This window comes from Hemiscyllium ocellatum, chromosome 22, assembly GCF_020745735.1.
Source record: "Hemiscyllium ocellatum isolate sHemOce1 chromosome 22, sHemOce1.pat.X.cur, whole genome shotgun sequence".
Classification (NCBI taxonomy): Eukaryota; Metazoa; Chordata; class Chondrichthyes; order Orectolobiformes; family Hemiscylliidae; genus Hemiscyllium; species Hemiscyllium ocellatum.
The window spans coordinates 27,376,661-27,391,799 of record NC_083422.1 but is presented as its reverse complement, the minus strand read 5'-3'; the positions used below and the strand labels follow the sequence as shown (position 1 = coordinate 27,391,799).

Below are 15,139 nucleotides of genomic sequence, written 5' to 3'. Positions count from 1 at the left end.
TGTATCAAGTACCCTGCTCCTATTTTCTATGTTTCCATGTTAAATAGCTTGCTCGACTATTTCAGGGAGCAGTTGAGACTCAGCTGTGGCTCTGGAGATCTGACCAGGTAAGGATGGCAGATTTTGTAAAGTGAGCCAGATGGGTTTTTACCACAACTGACAATTAGCCTGGCCTTTCTCGTAATTTCAGATTTTTTCGAATTCCCAATTCACCATCAGCTGTAGTGGTTTTCAAATCCACGCCCCACGACATTAGTTTGGAGATTTGAATTCCTCGCCATTTAACTCACCAGGTCTAAATAAAAATATATCATGGTGAGGTTTTAGTTCTGATCCAGAAGGAGTGATCAGTTTCTTAACAACTAAATCTAAAAGTTATCAATCTTTTTGCAAATAAACAACCTCTTCATTCATTCGTCTGGATGATGATGAAATTTTGTTACATCCTGTGTACTTCCTTCACACAATTGATTTTCTTGCAGTAGTACTGAGGTTGATTTTAACAAGAGGAATTTGGAGCTACAGCACTGTAGGACAATACCCACTAGCAATAGCACTGTTTGATTGAGTCTCGTTTATCCAATTCAGGTTAATCTGCTGCCCTAATGTGGAATTAACATTGGGGCTGACAGACAGCAGGAGAATGTGGTCAGGAGGATGCTAAGTTAGACCTTCACCTGCTTGTAGCATTCACCTTGGCTAATTTCAAAGTTATTGAAGAAACTGTGTCATCAGCTGAGAACACTTTGGTCTTAAATATACTCAGAGGTGTTTAACTCTTTCTGTGCACAATTCCCATTGGATAGAGTATTAAAATCCAGAGAACAGGGGCATTTAGCACACTTGGATGAAGATGATCTTCCACCTGTTTAACTGTATGTATGCTGCATTAGTATTAAATACATGATTTTCACTTTAGATTTGATACATAATACATTTAGTTTTGAAAATTAAAAAATGAAAGTTATGTTTCTATTTGTTGTTGGAGGATAGCATAAATTTAATTTCATTTTCCCACAGCACTAACAAGTTTAAATTTCTTCCAATTCTCCAGATTAGAAAGCAACAGCAATTTTATTTTGAGACTTAAAAATGAAACCACCTAAGTTAAGTAAAATACGGAGTTCAGGGAGTGAGCCTAAGACAGTAATTTAATCTTGGGGTTCGGTTAATATTCATAAATCACTGATGTCATCTGAGCACCTTGATTAGGTTATAGTCTTGTTTCTCTTCAATCTTGGGTATTCATTTTATAATATGTCATTGCTTATGCATGTCAAGACGCTAAGTTGCAATACAAAGTGGAACACTTCCCTTCCCCTGTTTTGCACCTAGTTACGGTCATCAAAAGCTTCTAAGCTAGACTCTTGTATCTTATTTTAAACAAGAAGCTACCCGTTTAACTATCTTATGATACACGTCTTAGTTCGTAAGTGAAAAACATTTTCTTCAATGCATCTTAGTTGTGCTAACTGTACAATATGACTGTGTAATGTGGACCTAAGATTCACTTTACAGCTTCATGGTGACTACTCGATGGGTGGAGTTGAAATTCCCCCATTGCTTCAAATTAATGATTGTTTTCGGTCAAAGAGTAGTTTAATTTGCTGGATTTCTGTCCCCTGCAATAAGTATGAGACAGTCAAATCTCACTTTTTAACCAGCTTCGGAGACTAGTTCATGTATTATGTAAATAAAGTTGTTTTGTACTCTAAAGACATTGATATCAATGCAGTCTTTGTCACGATTTGAAGGTGCCAGTGTTGGACTGGGATCTCCAAAGTTAAAAATCACACAGCACCTGGTGATAGTCCAACAGGTTTATTTGGAAGCACTAGCTTTTGGAGCACTGCTCCTGCTTCAGGTGGTTGTGAAGTATAAGATTGTTAGACACAGAATTTATAGCAAAAGTTTACAGTGTAATGCAAGTGAAATTATTTGTTTGTTAAATCTCTCATCTTTTAGAATGACTACGTTGGTTTCATTTCTTTCATATCTAAATCCCAGAACTTTTATTTAAAGTTACATTCTCAAGTGAACTTTAACAATAGGTGCCATGTTGGCTCAGATAATGCATTAAAGGTGTGTGGTGCCCTGTGTGAGGCTGTCTGCACTCCAATGTTCTGATTGATTCTGTTTCTAAAAAGGGGATATACAGAATCTTAGATGGATTCATGAAGTTTTTCAACTAAATAAAATGTAATTCTGTAAGTACAAAATCATCCCACGTGTGTGTGTGTGTCGATGTGGGGGGGGGGGGGGTGGAGGTGGTGAGCAGAATGAGTCTCTGTGAGACAGTGTGCGTATGTCTGAGTGTAAAGGGATATTGGTCTGGTCTGTGAGAGGATGCGTGTGTGTATGTGTGAGTATATGAGAGAGCTTGTGTATGAGAGAATGTATGTGTCTGTAGGACTGTCTGTCTGTGTGTGCATTAGTGCGTGTAGTGGGGTCACTTGTAGTGTGACATGAACCCAAGGTCCCAATTGAGGCCATCCCCACGGGTACCGAACTTGGCTATCAGCGTCTGCTCGGCCAATTTGCTTTGTTGTCTGTCCCAAAGTCCACCTTGGAGGATGGTCACCTGAAGATCCGAGGTCGAATGTCCTGGACCGCTGAGGTTCTCCAGCTGTGAGGGAACACATCTTCCTTGGTGATTGTTGTGTGGTGTCCATTCATCCATTGCCATAGCCTCTGCTTGGTCTCGCTGGTGTACTCATGTGACTCGGCCAATGTTGTCTCTCTCAAGAATGCCCCGAGGCATGGTACATTGGCGAGATTAAGCAGAGGCTACAGCAATGGATGAATGGACGCTGCACAACAATCACCAGGCAGGAGTATTCCCTTCCAGTCGGAGAACACTTCAGCGATCTGGGACATTTGACCTCGGACCTTCGGGTGACCATGCTTGGGAACATGGGAATGGCCTCAACCAGGACCTCGGAATCATGTCACACGACAGGTGGCCTCAGTGCACCGCAACATACACAAACACACACTCACGCAGACCCTCTCTCATACACAAGCTGTCTCTCATACACACACACACACACACACACACACACACACACACACACACACACACACACACACACACCTTCACATAGACATCTACTCTATTATACTCACACACATACACACCCTCTCTCACAGACACTCATACTCCCTGCCCCCACACATACCCACACAAACACACACATATAAGTTTGTGGGATGAATTTGTTCTTGGAGAATTACATTTTATTTTGTTCAAAAACTGCATGAATCCATGTAAGATTCTGCAAATCCCTTTTTTAGAAATAGATTCAGTCTGAACATTAGGGCACAATCAGCCTCGCACAGGGCACCTCACACCTTCAGTGCATTGTCTGAGCTGACGTGGCACCTATTGTTAAAGTTCACTTGAGAATGTAACTTTTTAAAAAAATAGTTCTGGAATTTACATATGAAAGAACTGAATCCAACATGGTCATTCTAAAAGTTGAGAGACTTATCAAACAATCCAGGTCTTTTTCAACATTTCATTTCAGTTGCATCACACTGCAACAGTTTGCTACAAATTCTGTGTCTTATGATCTTATTCTCCACAATCACCTGATGAAGGAGCAGCGCTCCGAAAACTAGTACTTCCAAATAAACCTGTTGGACTATAACCAGGTGTTGTGTGATTTTGAACTTTGTCTTATTCATGGTTTTGAGTTTGCTCCAGACCCTTTCAATGCTGCCTTTCACCACAGAATTCTCTTTTATAATTTAATTCTATATTGGACAATGTATTCTTAATTGCAAGATATTTATACTGCTATTTTTGTTAACTAGCATATATGTTTCTAATTATGCAAAATTTTAAATATTGTGCAGAAGTGGCCAGTTTTTAGGTTTGATACCATTTTCTGTTTGCCTGTATTGATTGTTCAGAGGCAGGCAAAAGTAATTGGTGTTGACCGAGTTGTTTCCTCTCTGAAGTGCAGTACCTGAGAAGAAGAAAATATTGAATAAACAAAACTATTAACAAGACCAGACATTCCCCTAAGACTCCATTAAGACTGCCCCTCAGTCATGGTGCCTCAAGCATCATGATTTATAACAGACCCCATCCACCAACAGCCATGTAACCTCTGATGGAATTCAGGAACAACAAAAGATTTATTTCTTTAAATGACCAATTTAGGAAGAAAGCGATCTGTAAAATTTCTCTCCCACACCCTTAGTGTATCAGAGTTAATTCAAGATCAAAGTTAGTCAAGGTGGAAAACTATTAAGAATGAAGGGAAACAACCAACATTTTCTTCTCTTCCCTTTAGTTTACCGCTGAAATGAAGCTGCTTTTCTTGCCCTGTGCTGTGCACCCAAGAATTATTTATTTTTTTATTCAGTGTGCCTTTGTTCAGGATTAACGTCAGACTCACATCAATATTAGTCTGTGGGGATGGTAAGGAGAGAAAAATGTCTGAGGTCGGTACTACTTCAAGGTACACACCTGACAAGTGTAAAGTCTCCTTAGTTCAGATGTTATTGTCTGGAGTGCAGCCCAGGATTTTGGCTCTCATGGAAAGAAACTCACAAAGGGCTGTGGTGAAGGACATGGCCCTTACAATCAGTACAGTTTTGTGAAATACCTGATTAGTGTCTTACATAACTGGAATTCATCATAATTTGCAACAATGCTATGTCACTTAGTTGTCACTTTCCCTTTATTGTATTAACCAGCATCTATAACTTTACAGAAACATATTGAAGGTATAATTATAACCTTTATTCACTTTTCTTCTTCTGTGCATGTTCTTTTGCACACAATTCATAATAACAGCCTATATTTATACAGTGCTTTTAACACCTGCTATGACCTGTGGAGGAGGGGTCATAACTTCCCCTTTTTTAAAAAATCATGTCTGGCAGTTGCAACAAATATCTTTTTGCCTTTCATTTTTCTAACTATCACACCTGAGGCAAACCCAGTCAACCAGATCGACAATGAAGCAGATCCAACTCTGAGTTCTATTATATTATCGAAGAAAAGTGACAATAAAGCACACACATTCAAAATAAGACATGGATAATGAGCTGAGTGAGTGAGTGGAGTGAGCAGGCATGTCTAGTACATACAGCAAAATAAAAGCCGTCACTGTTACTCTTTTTTTCAAAGAGTCTTTGAGTTGGATGAGGAAAAGCTGAATCCCAATGCTTTTTGCTGATTTGATTCCTTATGAATGACAAAGATCATAGAGCCCTCCGTAAATTCTTATCTATTGTTCTAAGTTGCTTTCGCCTGCTGGTGTCCAAACTTGACATTACAAAAGATTGAGGTGGGAAAGAAGAGATGTCTGTATCTTGGCTGTACTCCATCCATATTGCTTTCTTTCTCTTTGTTGCTCCAGACAAGCTAATGAGATGTGGTTTGTTTGTATATTGTCAGTCTAACTCCATTGTCTTTTCTAAAAAAAAACTTGAGGCAGAGTCTAGAAACAATGCAGTCCATCTTTGACCAGGGACAGTGTGAAGTAGACAAGAGGCCTGCTGAAGGTGAGGGTGGAGAATGTGGTGCTGCAAAAGCACAGCAAGTCAGGCAGCATCCAAGGAGCAGGGAAATCGATGTTTTGGGCAAAACTGCTGTAATTTTCCAGCACCACACTCTCGACTCTAATCTCCAGCACCTGCAGTACTCACTTCCACCCTGCTGCAGGTGAGATCATACTGCTTGGATCAGTTTGGTAATGGCCTTGCAGTACGGTTCAGAGTGAGTGAATGTGTGTGTGTGTGTGTGTGTGTAGTCCTAGCATGTTCTGATGCACAGAACTGGCGTAGTAATGAGGGGATGTGATAGATGCTTATGAGCTTGGAGAACAGGAACAGTTTTCCAAGGAGAATGACCAGGACATTGAGCAAGAGGAACATCATCTTCTGCATAATGGAGTGATGTCATGCCAGGCACTACCAGCCAAATAGGACTTAAGTGATCAATCATTGTTGTAAAATTGTTGGTGTTTGACATGCAAGGTATTTCTTCTGTTCCTAGAGGCAAATGCAGCTTTGGTGTCTTCTTTATTTTTTGTTTTTGGTGTTTGTACATAAAAGTGAATGTTTTGAGACAACTGAAGTTTTCACTTTATGTAATGGTCTCTCGATGAACAGTGATAAAATGCTAGACTGCAAGCAGCATTGAGGAAAGAGGGCCAATGACTTGGTGAAGGCTGGAAGATTGGATGTGGCTAAAGATGGGTAAGTAGTGTGGGCTCATGCTTGACCAGCAAAAGTTGCAGGAATATGCAGTCATATGTGCAAGGAAGTGTCAGATGTGACACTGGTTGGTGGATGCCATGCCACTATGTTGACGCTGATGGACAATTGCCAATACTGGGTACACAGTACTGGATGCAATTCCAAAATGGTGAAAATGCCAGAGATCCCAGGAGATCTTGGCAGTGGTGAGTGTATCCAGCTGTGCTGAGTGGGTGCATCAACCAGCGGTAAATGAGAAGGGCACCATGTAGTTAGTGCAGCATGTCTGTGATTGTCTTGCAAGAAAACCCATGAGGCCAAATGAAGAAAAACCCTCTATGAAACTCAACAAAATGCGATTTGGCTGACTTATGGTAAGATTCAGCCCAAAGTTAATATTTCAAGTTTAATATGGCCTTTTGACATGGTATGAAAATGGTATTTTACAAGGATGAACCGTGTCAGCTGACATATTGCCCAGGAAGCAAATTTGGATAATCAGCAGTTTGATGGAAATAGGAGATCAGTCTGATGGACAAGGAGAGCTTATAGAGTGCATGTGGAAGGATAAGAGAGAAATTCCAGAAAGCTGCATGGTCAGGACTAAGGCAGAAAGGAGGAGGATTAATTTCACCAGAGTGGGCTGTTGGAAGGGAGAGATGATGTGGAGACAATGTTGGTGACAAAGAAGTTCATGAACATCTCACACTGAATAGTCGGTGGTGAGTGTGGGGAAGGATTTAAGTAAATGTTTGAAGATGTTTATTGTGGAACAGTGGGAGATACAAGTGTCTCACTTCTAGCATCTGCTCTTGCCTTCTTTAAGGAATGCTTTCTGACAGCTTGATTGTATTCCATATGTGTCTGCTGCAGTTCAGTCAAGAGTATTCTCAGTTCCAAGTTGGAGAGTTGTGGTTTCAAGTTGTCCAAAATCCAGAATGGGTATTACCATGTCATACCACATGCATTCAGTGTAACATTATCGATGGTGTCATCTTTTATCGGGTGACAGTAAAATGAATTACAATCGGCACTCTCAGATAAGCGTAAAATACCCCATAATACCAATCAAAGGAGAGCAGGGATATTCTGTCTGCTATCTGAGCCAATATTCAAGCTCAAATAAAGTCATTCAAAACAGATTATCCGGGCATTATCTCTACTCACGCCACCTCATCCACTCCATCCAAGAATTCCTGAAGACCATCAAAGACATGAAGATAGAAGAGGATGAAATAATGGTCTCCTTTGACGTAACAGCCCTGTTCACATCTATTAACATCAACCTGGCGAAGGAAACACTGACTACACTATTAGAAGAACCAAAGACACATACAGCAAATACCACGAACTTCATCAAGGACAGTATCGCCAAGCTAATGGATCTATGTCTTATCATCCACTTCACCTTCAACCAGAAAACCTACATCAAGCCAATGGAACACCCATGGGATCTCCAAAGTCGGATTCTTAGCAGAGGCAGTAATGCAGAGACTTGAACAAACAGCTCTGCCAACCATCCAACCCAAACTTTGGGTCCGCTATGTGCATGACACCTTTGTCATCACTAACTGAAACAAATTAGAGGAAATCTTCACGACCATCAATAATACCCTTACTGGCATAAATTCACTAAAGAGGAGAAAAACAACAAGAAATTGCCATTCCTAGATGTCGCAGTAGAGCGAACAGCTAATGGAGACCTTCAAACCACCGTCTACAGGAAAACAACACATATGGGCCAAATACTGAACTACAGAAGCAATCATCCCAACACCCACAAATGGAGCTGAATTAGAACATTATTTCAAAAGCCATCACACACTGCAGCACTAAGGAACTATGAAGAGCAGAGGAAAACCACATATACCGTGTAGTCAAAAAGACCGGGTACCCAACAAATACAGTTCGCTGATTTCTCAGCAACAAAACCAAGCAAGCAGACAAAACATGTCCAGAAACCCTAACCACTCTCCCCTACATCAAAGACATCTCAGAAATGACTGCCAGACTACTCAGACCTCTTGGCATTATGATAGCCCACGAACCTACCACACTAAAACAGAAGCAAATGAACTTGAAGGACCCTAAACAGACAAGCAAAATTAATGTTATCTACAAAATACCTTGCAAGAACTGTAACAAACACTACATTGGACAAAAAGGCAGAAAACTAACCACCAGGATCAACTAGCCACAAAAAGACATGATCCACTCTCACTAGTATCTTTACATACAGATGAAGAAGGACACCACTTCAACTGGGATAACACATCCATCCTCAGACAAGCCAAGCAGAAACATGCGTGAGGATTCCCAGAAGCATAGCATTCTAACCAGAAATCTATCAACAAACACATTGACTTAGATCCCATTTACCACCCCCTGAGAAAAAGAGCAGGAAATGATATCACCACAGGAAATGGTGTCACCAACCCAAGGAAACCTAAACACACAAATAAAAAGTGGGCCACACCACCAGTACTTCAACCAGAAGCTCACTGATTATGTTACCTAGTATGGTGACGAATGTCTGAAACTGAATCTTCTAGCTCAGTGAGCAAATCTACACCCAGAACCTCAACCTGAGCTACAAATCTTTTCAGACCTCACTATTATCTCTACTGTTTACTGGAATATGTTTTGTAAAAATTGGCTGTTTTGTTGTACACAGTGCATAAGTGATTACATTTTAAAGTATTTAATTATAAAGCACTATGTGATATTCCGACATTATGAAATTCAGGTTACAATTTTTATTTGCTTTGGTAGTGTAGCATTCACGACTTTTACCCATTTATTATTAGGGATTCAGAATATTGGCAGTGACCGTCTATATTCACAGTCCACCTCAATATCCCAGAACATGCTACCACTGTCTACGTTGAGCTGGAATGGATAAGGAACAGAACAGTCGGCATCGAAAACATGATGGCTTTTAACATTAGGGAGGCTGTTTGATAAAAATATTCCAATAAAGATGTGTCTATGATGGAAAATGTGCCGCACAATTTGTGGCAAATTGAAGGTCTGCCTACGAGAAGCAGAATTTTTCCTGAATGTGCGCTCTGGTAATTCTGGAGGAAGAGCTACATGTCAGCAAAAAAATTGAGTTCAGTTCCTTGCCAAAGGGGAACCATGATATCAAGACTCATTTAGCTGAAGGTCTCCCCTGTGAGCTCTGCCCACAGCTGGCTAGCATCTGGCACAACTCAGTTATTACTGTGTGAGGAAAGTGCAACCTCATCTAGCATTGCTGCATTGTTAGGTTGAAGTAGAGATGTGGGTACCAGTGGGTGGGGGATATGATCTTTGGAGAATTGAGGAGATAAAATAAGAATATGATATGAGAAAAGAAATGCCTAAAACTAAACATTAGAGTGAAAGTGAGTGTTTATCCACCCACAATGTTTGCTATCATTGTTACCTTGCTAACTGTTATCTTGTTCAAAATTATCTAAGTATACTTACTGATCCGTAAGTGCTCAAAGGATTAATATAGTTTAAAAATAACTCTTGGCTAGTGCAAGGACAGGAGGGGGTGATTGTTTAAACATTTAAAAGGACCAGTGATTTGTTCATGCAGGTTGCCAAGAAGAACGACACAAGCCACTGCAAGCAAGTAACAGCAGCTCTGCAAAGTCCTATTGGTGCCATACAAGTATCTGGCTGTGAAGAAGGCATTCACTTCATTCAGCTGTCGGAGAATTTTGTACCCAAAGACAGGTGTGTATGTTGTGATGGATCTTCAATCTTTTAATTATAATTAATCACAGAGAAAAATAAAGTCCCTCATGTAATAAACCTTTTGAGTCAAAGATCTTGTATCAAATAAGCAAGAATTTATACTGCATTATTTTTAAAACATGCTAATTGAAGCACTACAAATGGAGTACTTAAAATATTGTTTATCTGTTCTTAAATCCTTACCTCATTTACATTTCACTTACTAGAACTGAGGTTTAAGCCAATATAGGGTTCACTAAAGTAAATAAAAAATTATCAACACAAACATATTCAACATGAGAGTAGATCATAACTGAGCCTTGAGTTAAATGAATCTTACTTGATTTAAGAAAATTGCCATTATTATATGATCCAATGTATTTTTTGTTTACATTTTTAGTGTATTGTAAAATTTAATTAAATTGAGTTGTTGATCTGGATGTTATAAATAAGATAGTAAAAATCATGCATATTAACCTGAATCTCCTTAAATAAACTCAATTCAAACTCCAAAAATAATTGTAAATAAGAACTATTTGCCTAAGAGTGCATAAAACAAAACTTCACCTAATGAAGTAACTTTTAATGTTCTTCAGCTACATATTGCAATTGTTTTGAAGTGATACCATGATAAGTAAAGATGTTAAGAATTATTCTTTGAGTAGCTTCGCTGAAAGATTAAATTGAACAATGCCTTGAGTTATTTATGCATGAGTAGGAAAAAGCCTGTGGTAAGGAGGAGATGCCAATGAATGATGAATTGCAAAATGTTGTTGTATTCTTGTGCTGCATCACCATTCACAGTGTAACTGGGATCTCATGCGTAATGATTGTCAATGATGGCCAACCAAGCTTTCTTGCCTAGAAAGTAAACAATTATTACTATAGAAATACATGTCTTCAAGTTGTGATTTTTATGAGGAAATTTTTAAAATTATTTCTTACATACCTTTCTGTCTCCTCCTTAATCTTTCTTTTGCTTGCTCTATTTATCTTTCTGTACCTGTTTTGAGTTCAATTCACTAATTCTTCTTGCTTCTCAATCCCTCCTATGATTGCTTCTCAATTATTTAAGGAGATGCACAATCCTGTTGTTCATTAACATTCCACAATGCTTTTGTCCTCACATGACAGTTTGTAGGCAAAAAGTTTAAATCTAGTTGTTTACAAGACAAGTACAATTATACATCCTTGCAATTTAATAAATGTGATCCCTTTCAGTGGTGAGTGCATTTATTTGTATTCTGGTTCCATTAGCTTGAAGAAGCACTGAGAGTGAGAATTTTGCCTTACAGCTGAGCTGAAATGGAATGTAATACATGTTTCTACCTGAACAGATAAATAGTCTAATGTAATATTTTTGTCACCATGGAGTATTAAAGTTTTTTATCTTCAGCATGTTAGACTACACTTACCTAGACTTAAAAACAATGTTGCTGGATCCGTTTGTTATGGTTGATCCTACTTGATGGTATTCTGAACCTTATGGCTGCATAATCTGTATTATTTGCATTTTTTAACTGAGGAAAGCCAATATCCTCGACCCAATCATTGAAAAATCCCTTAGTAGTGTAATCTGTTCCACTAATATGCATCATTTGGTGCAGCAAGCATTTTTTTTTACATCATTTACTATTTAAGATGAAAAACAATGTCCCAGAATTTGTATAATCAGCAGATTGTATGTAATAATTAGACTAGGTTCCTAACTGCAATTTTGAGTCTGGAGTTTATGAACAATGTGTTCTTCAATTGACAGCTTTTATTGTAGAGCAATTGCTTAGAATTACAGGATTAGAGAAATATTCAGCAAAGATATTGAGAAAAAAAACATTGAGTTAACTTATTTTGACATGATTCATAGTATTAAAATGAATGAAAAAGTACTAATATATTAGAAAACTGAGCTTTCTTGTGCTTATAGCTACTGGTGAGTTCAGAAGATATATATCTGAAAGCAGCCATTTCATAAAGGCCATAGTTCTAAAATTGAAAATTTTGACCTGTTCAATTGTTTTCGTATTTAACATGGCTCCTAAAATAGTTACACAATTAAATATATGGTAGATTATTATTTTAAACCTTTGCATTTGATATTTTTATGTTATTACTGTTTCCAAAGTACAAACTAGATAAATATTTGAATCAGTTAAGTTCATGATTTGTTTCTTTTTAGGATGAAAAAAACATATTCCACTGGAGAGCTGGCTGAAATATTGACAAATAAGTGGTTGAAATCTATAATTACTGTTAAGTTAGTATTCACTAAGCATTGGCAATAGATAGAGACAGGATTAGGCAGCAAACTAGGGTCAAAGAAGTTAAAGTGAATAGGTTAGTAGCTCAAAATGAAGAAGGCTGTTTTAATATGCATTGTAATAAAGTGCAAGTTGAAGTTTTTAATAACTATGGTGTAAGTGTAAACTTTGTTTCAATTCTCAAAATGAAATTATTATGATTGATTTGGGTGTGATACTGTGATGTCCTGGTACTAAAGAGTAAGCATCATGGACACAGACACTTTCTGTCATGTGGAAGTCTCTAGATGGGGAGATGTGACCATAGTGTGGTAGTCTTTTCACAATTATGTGGTGCTTCTAACAGTCTGTTGTTGACAAAATAGCTGCAAATTAATCATAGGGCATTTATTTAGAGAATGGATTTTTTTTACTTCTCCTATCGTCTTATTTCAAAACACAGTATCTGGAACTGGAACTGTAATAACATTAGAGAAGGGATCCTGGTTGGTCTTAAGCATCGCAGAACTGTTTTATACCTGAAAAACTATCCCCATTTTGTTTTTTCCAACTAGCCATCGGAGATACAATAGTGAAAGGATGAAAGAATTAACACCAGTGGATATGGAAACATATATAACTAAATTTCTATGGAATAGCCTAGTTTACATTGGTGAAAGGTAAATTTTGGGGTAACTTTAAGAATGTTCTACTTTTTGCTTAGAGTAATTAATGTATTGAATTGACTTCCAGGTACAGGATTGAAGGCAAAATCTCTGGACTTTTGATACACTATTCAATCTGTGATGAATGAATGTTAGGACTTTGACATGGATGAACTCATTAGCCGAATGTTTTTTGTCTTTTGTATTCAACTTATGAATATTAAGGTGCAGGAGAAGACACCACACCATTCTTTCATAAGTGATATGTTTTGGAAAAGAAATAAGCTATTAGGCAACAGTATGAGCACTAGAAGGAGGTCAGCACGTGACAATTGTGTAAATGTGTTACATCCAGAAATAGGGAAAGGTAAACTTGATACACCACATCACAGTTAGAAACGTCAGCTTCACTCAGCTGACGTCAGCTACACTAGCACCTTATTTAATCTGAGCAAATAGCCGAGTAGAATCAGAGCTAAAGGGAAGTACGTGCTGTTGAGGTCTGTGAAATGTGGCTCAATTTTGCTGTCTTAGACCTGTAAAACAGTTTGACTTATTCAGCATTTGATGGACAGGACATATAGTCTAGGAATTGGGTACACAGACTCTCCTAATCAATATTGTTCAATACTACGTTGCAGTAGTTCTGTATCATGTGGGGTTTTTTTAACCATAACGGAATGCATGTTGCAGAATTTGTTAAATTATTTTGATTTCTGAAAAAAAGGAGTAATTTCGGATTAAACAATGAGTGGAGAAATTAATAAGTTGCTGACAGGGCTTGAGTTGAAAATAATCTTTGTTGGACCTAAACAGCAAGATCTTTTTGTAGTCCTACTTATTATCCTCAATTCAATCAAATGAGGACTGTAGTATATTAATGTTACTGTTATACATATAATGTAAGATATAACAGCTAATAACTTAATCAATGTGCATGTGTATGTTTCCTATGGAGGAATATTGACACTTTTTATCAGCATGTCTTATAAATTGTCTATGCAGCGCTGTGTTAGTTGAGCACGTCACCTCCACTGACGCCACCCCCACAACTCTGGGACTGCTGCTGACGTCACTTCCACTGCCAGTTACGTGACCACTGATGTCACTGCCAAACACATGACTGTTCCTACACACCTATAACAACCCCCAGGGACAATCTCCACTCACAACTCCAGTACAACACAATGCCCCAGCCCCCAACTCCCTGCCGGGTATTTACCATCCCCCCAGTCCTCCATCTCCCTGAGGACGAACAGTCAGTCCTCAGCAAAAGTTTCACCTTCATTCCAACATGCCCACGTATCAACTCTATCCAGTGTGTTTATCATAGCAGCATAGAAAGATATAGCATAGAAGGAGGCCATTCTACCCAGTTTACTGGTGGCAGTTCATGTCTAGCTTTTTAATTAATTTCTGTCCTTTGCTATTTCATTTTTTCCCTCTTTTTCTACTCAATTGCATCGTATATGCTCACTGCCATCTTCTTGAGCGTAATTGGGGATAGTCAGTAAATGCTACCCTTGTAGGTGATGTTCACATCTCAAGAACACATTCTTTTAAAAAGTTTGCGAGCAGGTGAATATCTGTCCCTACGACAAATCCTGGTTTGCTGCTTTCGGGAGATTGTGGCACTGGCAACCAAGACCTCCTGGGCAGATCCTTTACAAAGTCCTTTCAAAATTTTGCTGAATTACAAGTAGGCAGGAGGCAACAGAGGCATTAGTTCATATTTAAGCCATGTGGTAAATGTATAAGCATTGAAAATAAATAGTGAAATGTAATAGTTCAAACATTGTAATAAATTCTATTGCAGGTCTTAGAAGCAGCTGATATGTAAGTATTAACACTGCTATGGGATTTGCATCTTGAATGCCAAAATTAGAAACTCGCCTATGAGATCCATCTTTAATAATTTCCTTAAGTTCATGGGAACTTGTGCAGGCACAATCAAGATATCACTCTATGGCAGACTCAATGTTGTAGACATTTCTGACTGAAAGCAAACGAAGGTCAAGCTACAGTTGTATTCACACAAGTTGCCCTGGAGTCTTCAGCTGGCATAAAATTTTGTTCCAGCCATGTTACTAACATCATCATTATCTTTATTGTGGCTGAAAAATGCATATCTAGTGGTCACACGATGTAAACAATTTTGTTTGCTTACACATCAAGGTGTGATTAGCTGTGTAGTGTGTACACTGGAGAGCAAACACCAGGAACCATGTGGACTATTAGTGATGACAGCTTTATAAATTTCCATACTTTCGTTATGTTGAAGTCTCTTTCATATAA

The 15,139-nt window shown here is 38.4% G+C and overlaps 1 protein-coding gene across 2 annotated transcripts in view; it reads left to right on the top strand.

Annotated features, from left to right (window-relative positions):
* mgmt (O-6-methylguanine-DNA methyltransferase) overlaps positions 1-15,139 on the top strand; it is a 422,602-nt gene that overhangs the window by 98,931 nt on the left and 308,532 nt on the right. For both annotated transcript variants that reach the window (XM_060842420.1, XM_060842421.1), the window contains one exon: positions 9,803-9,942. In XM_060842420.1, the coding sequence (XP_060698403.1) occupies positions 9,803-9,942 (140 nt within the window). The remainder of the gene's footprint in view (positions 1-9,802; positions 9,943-15,139) is intronic.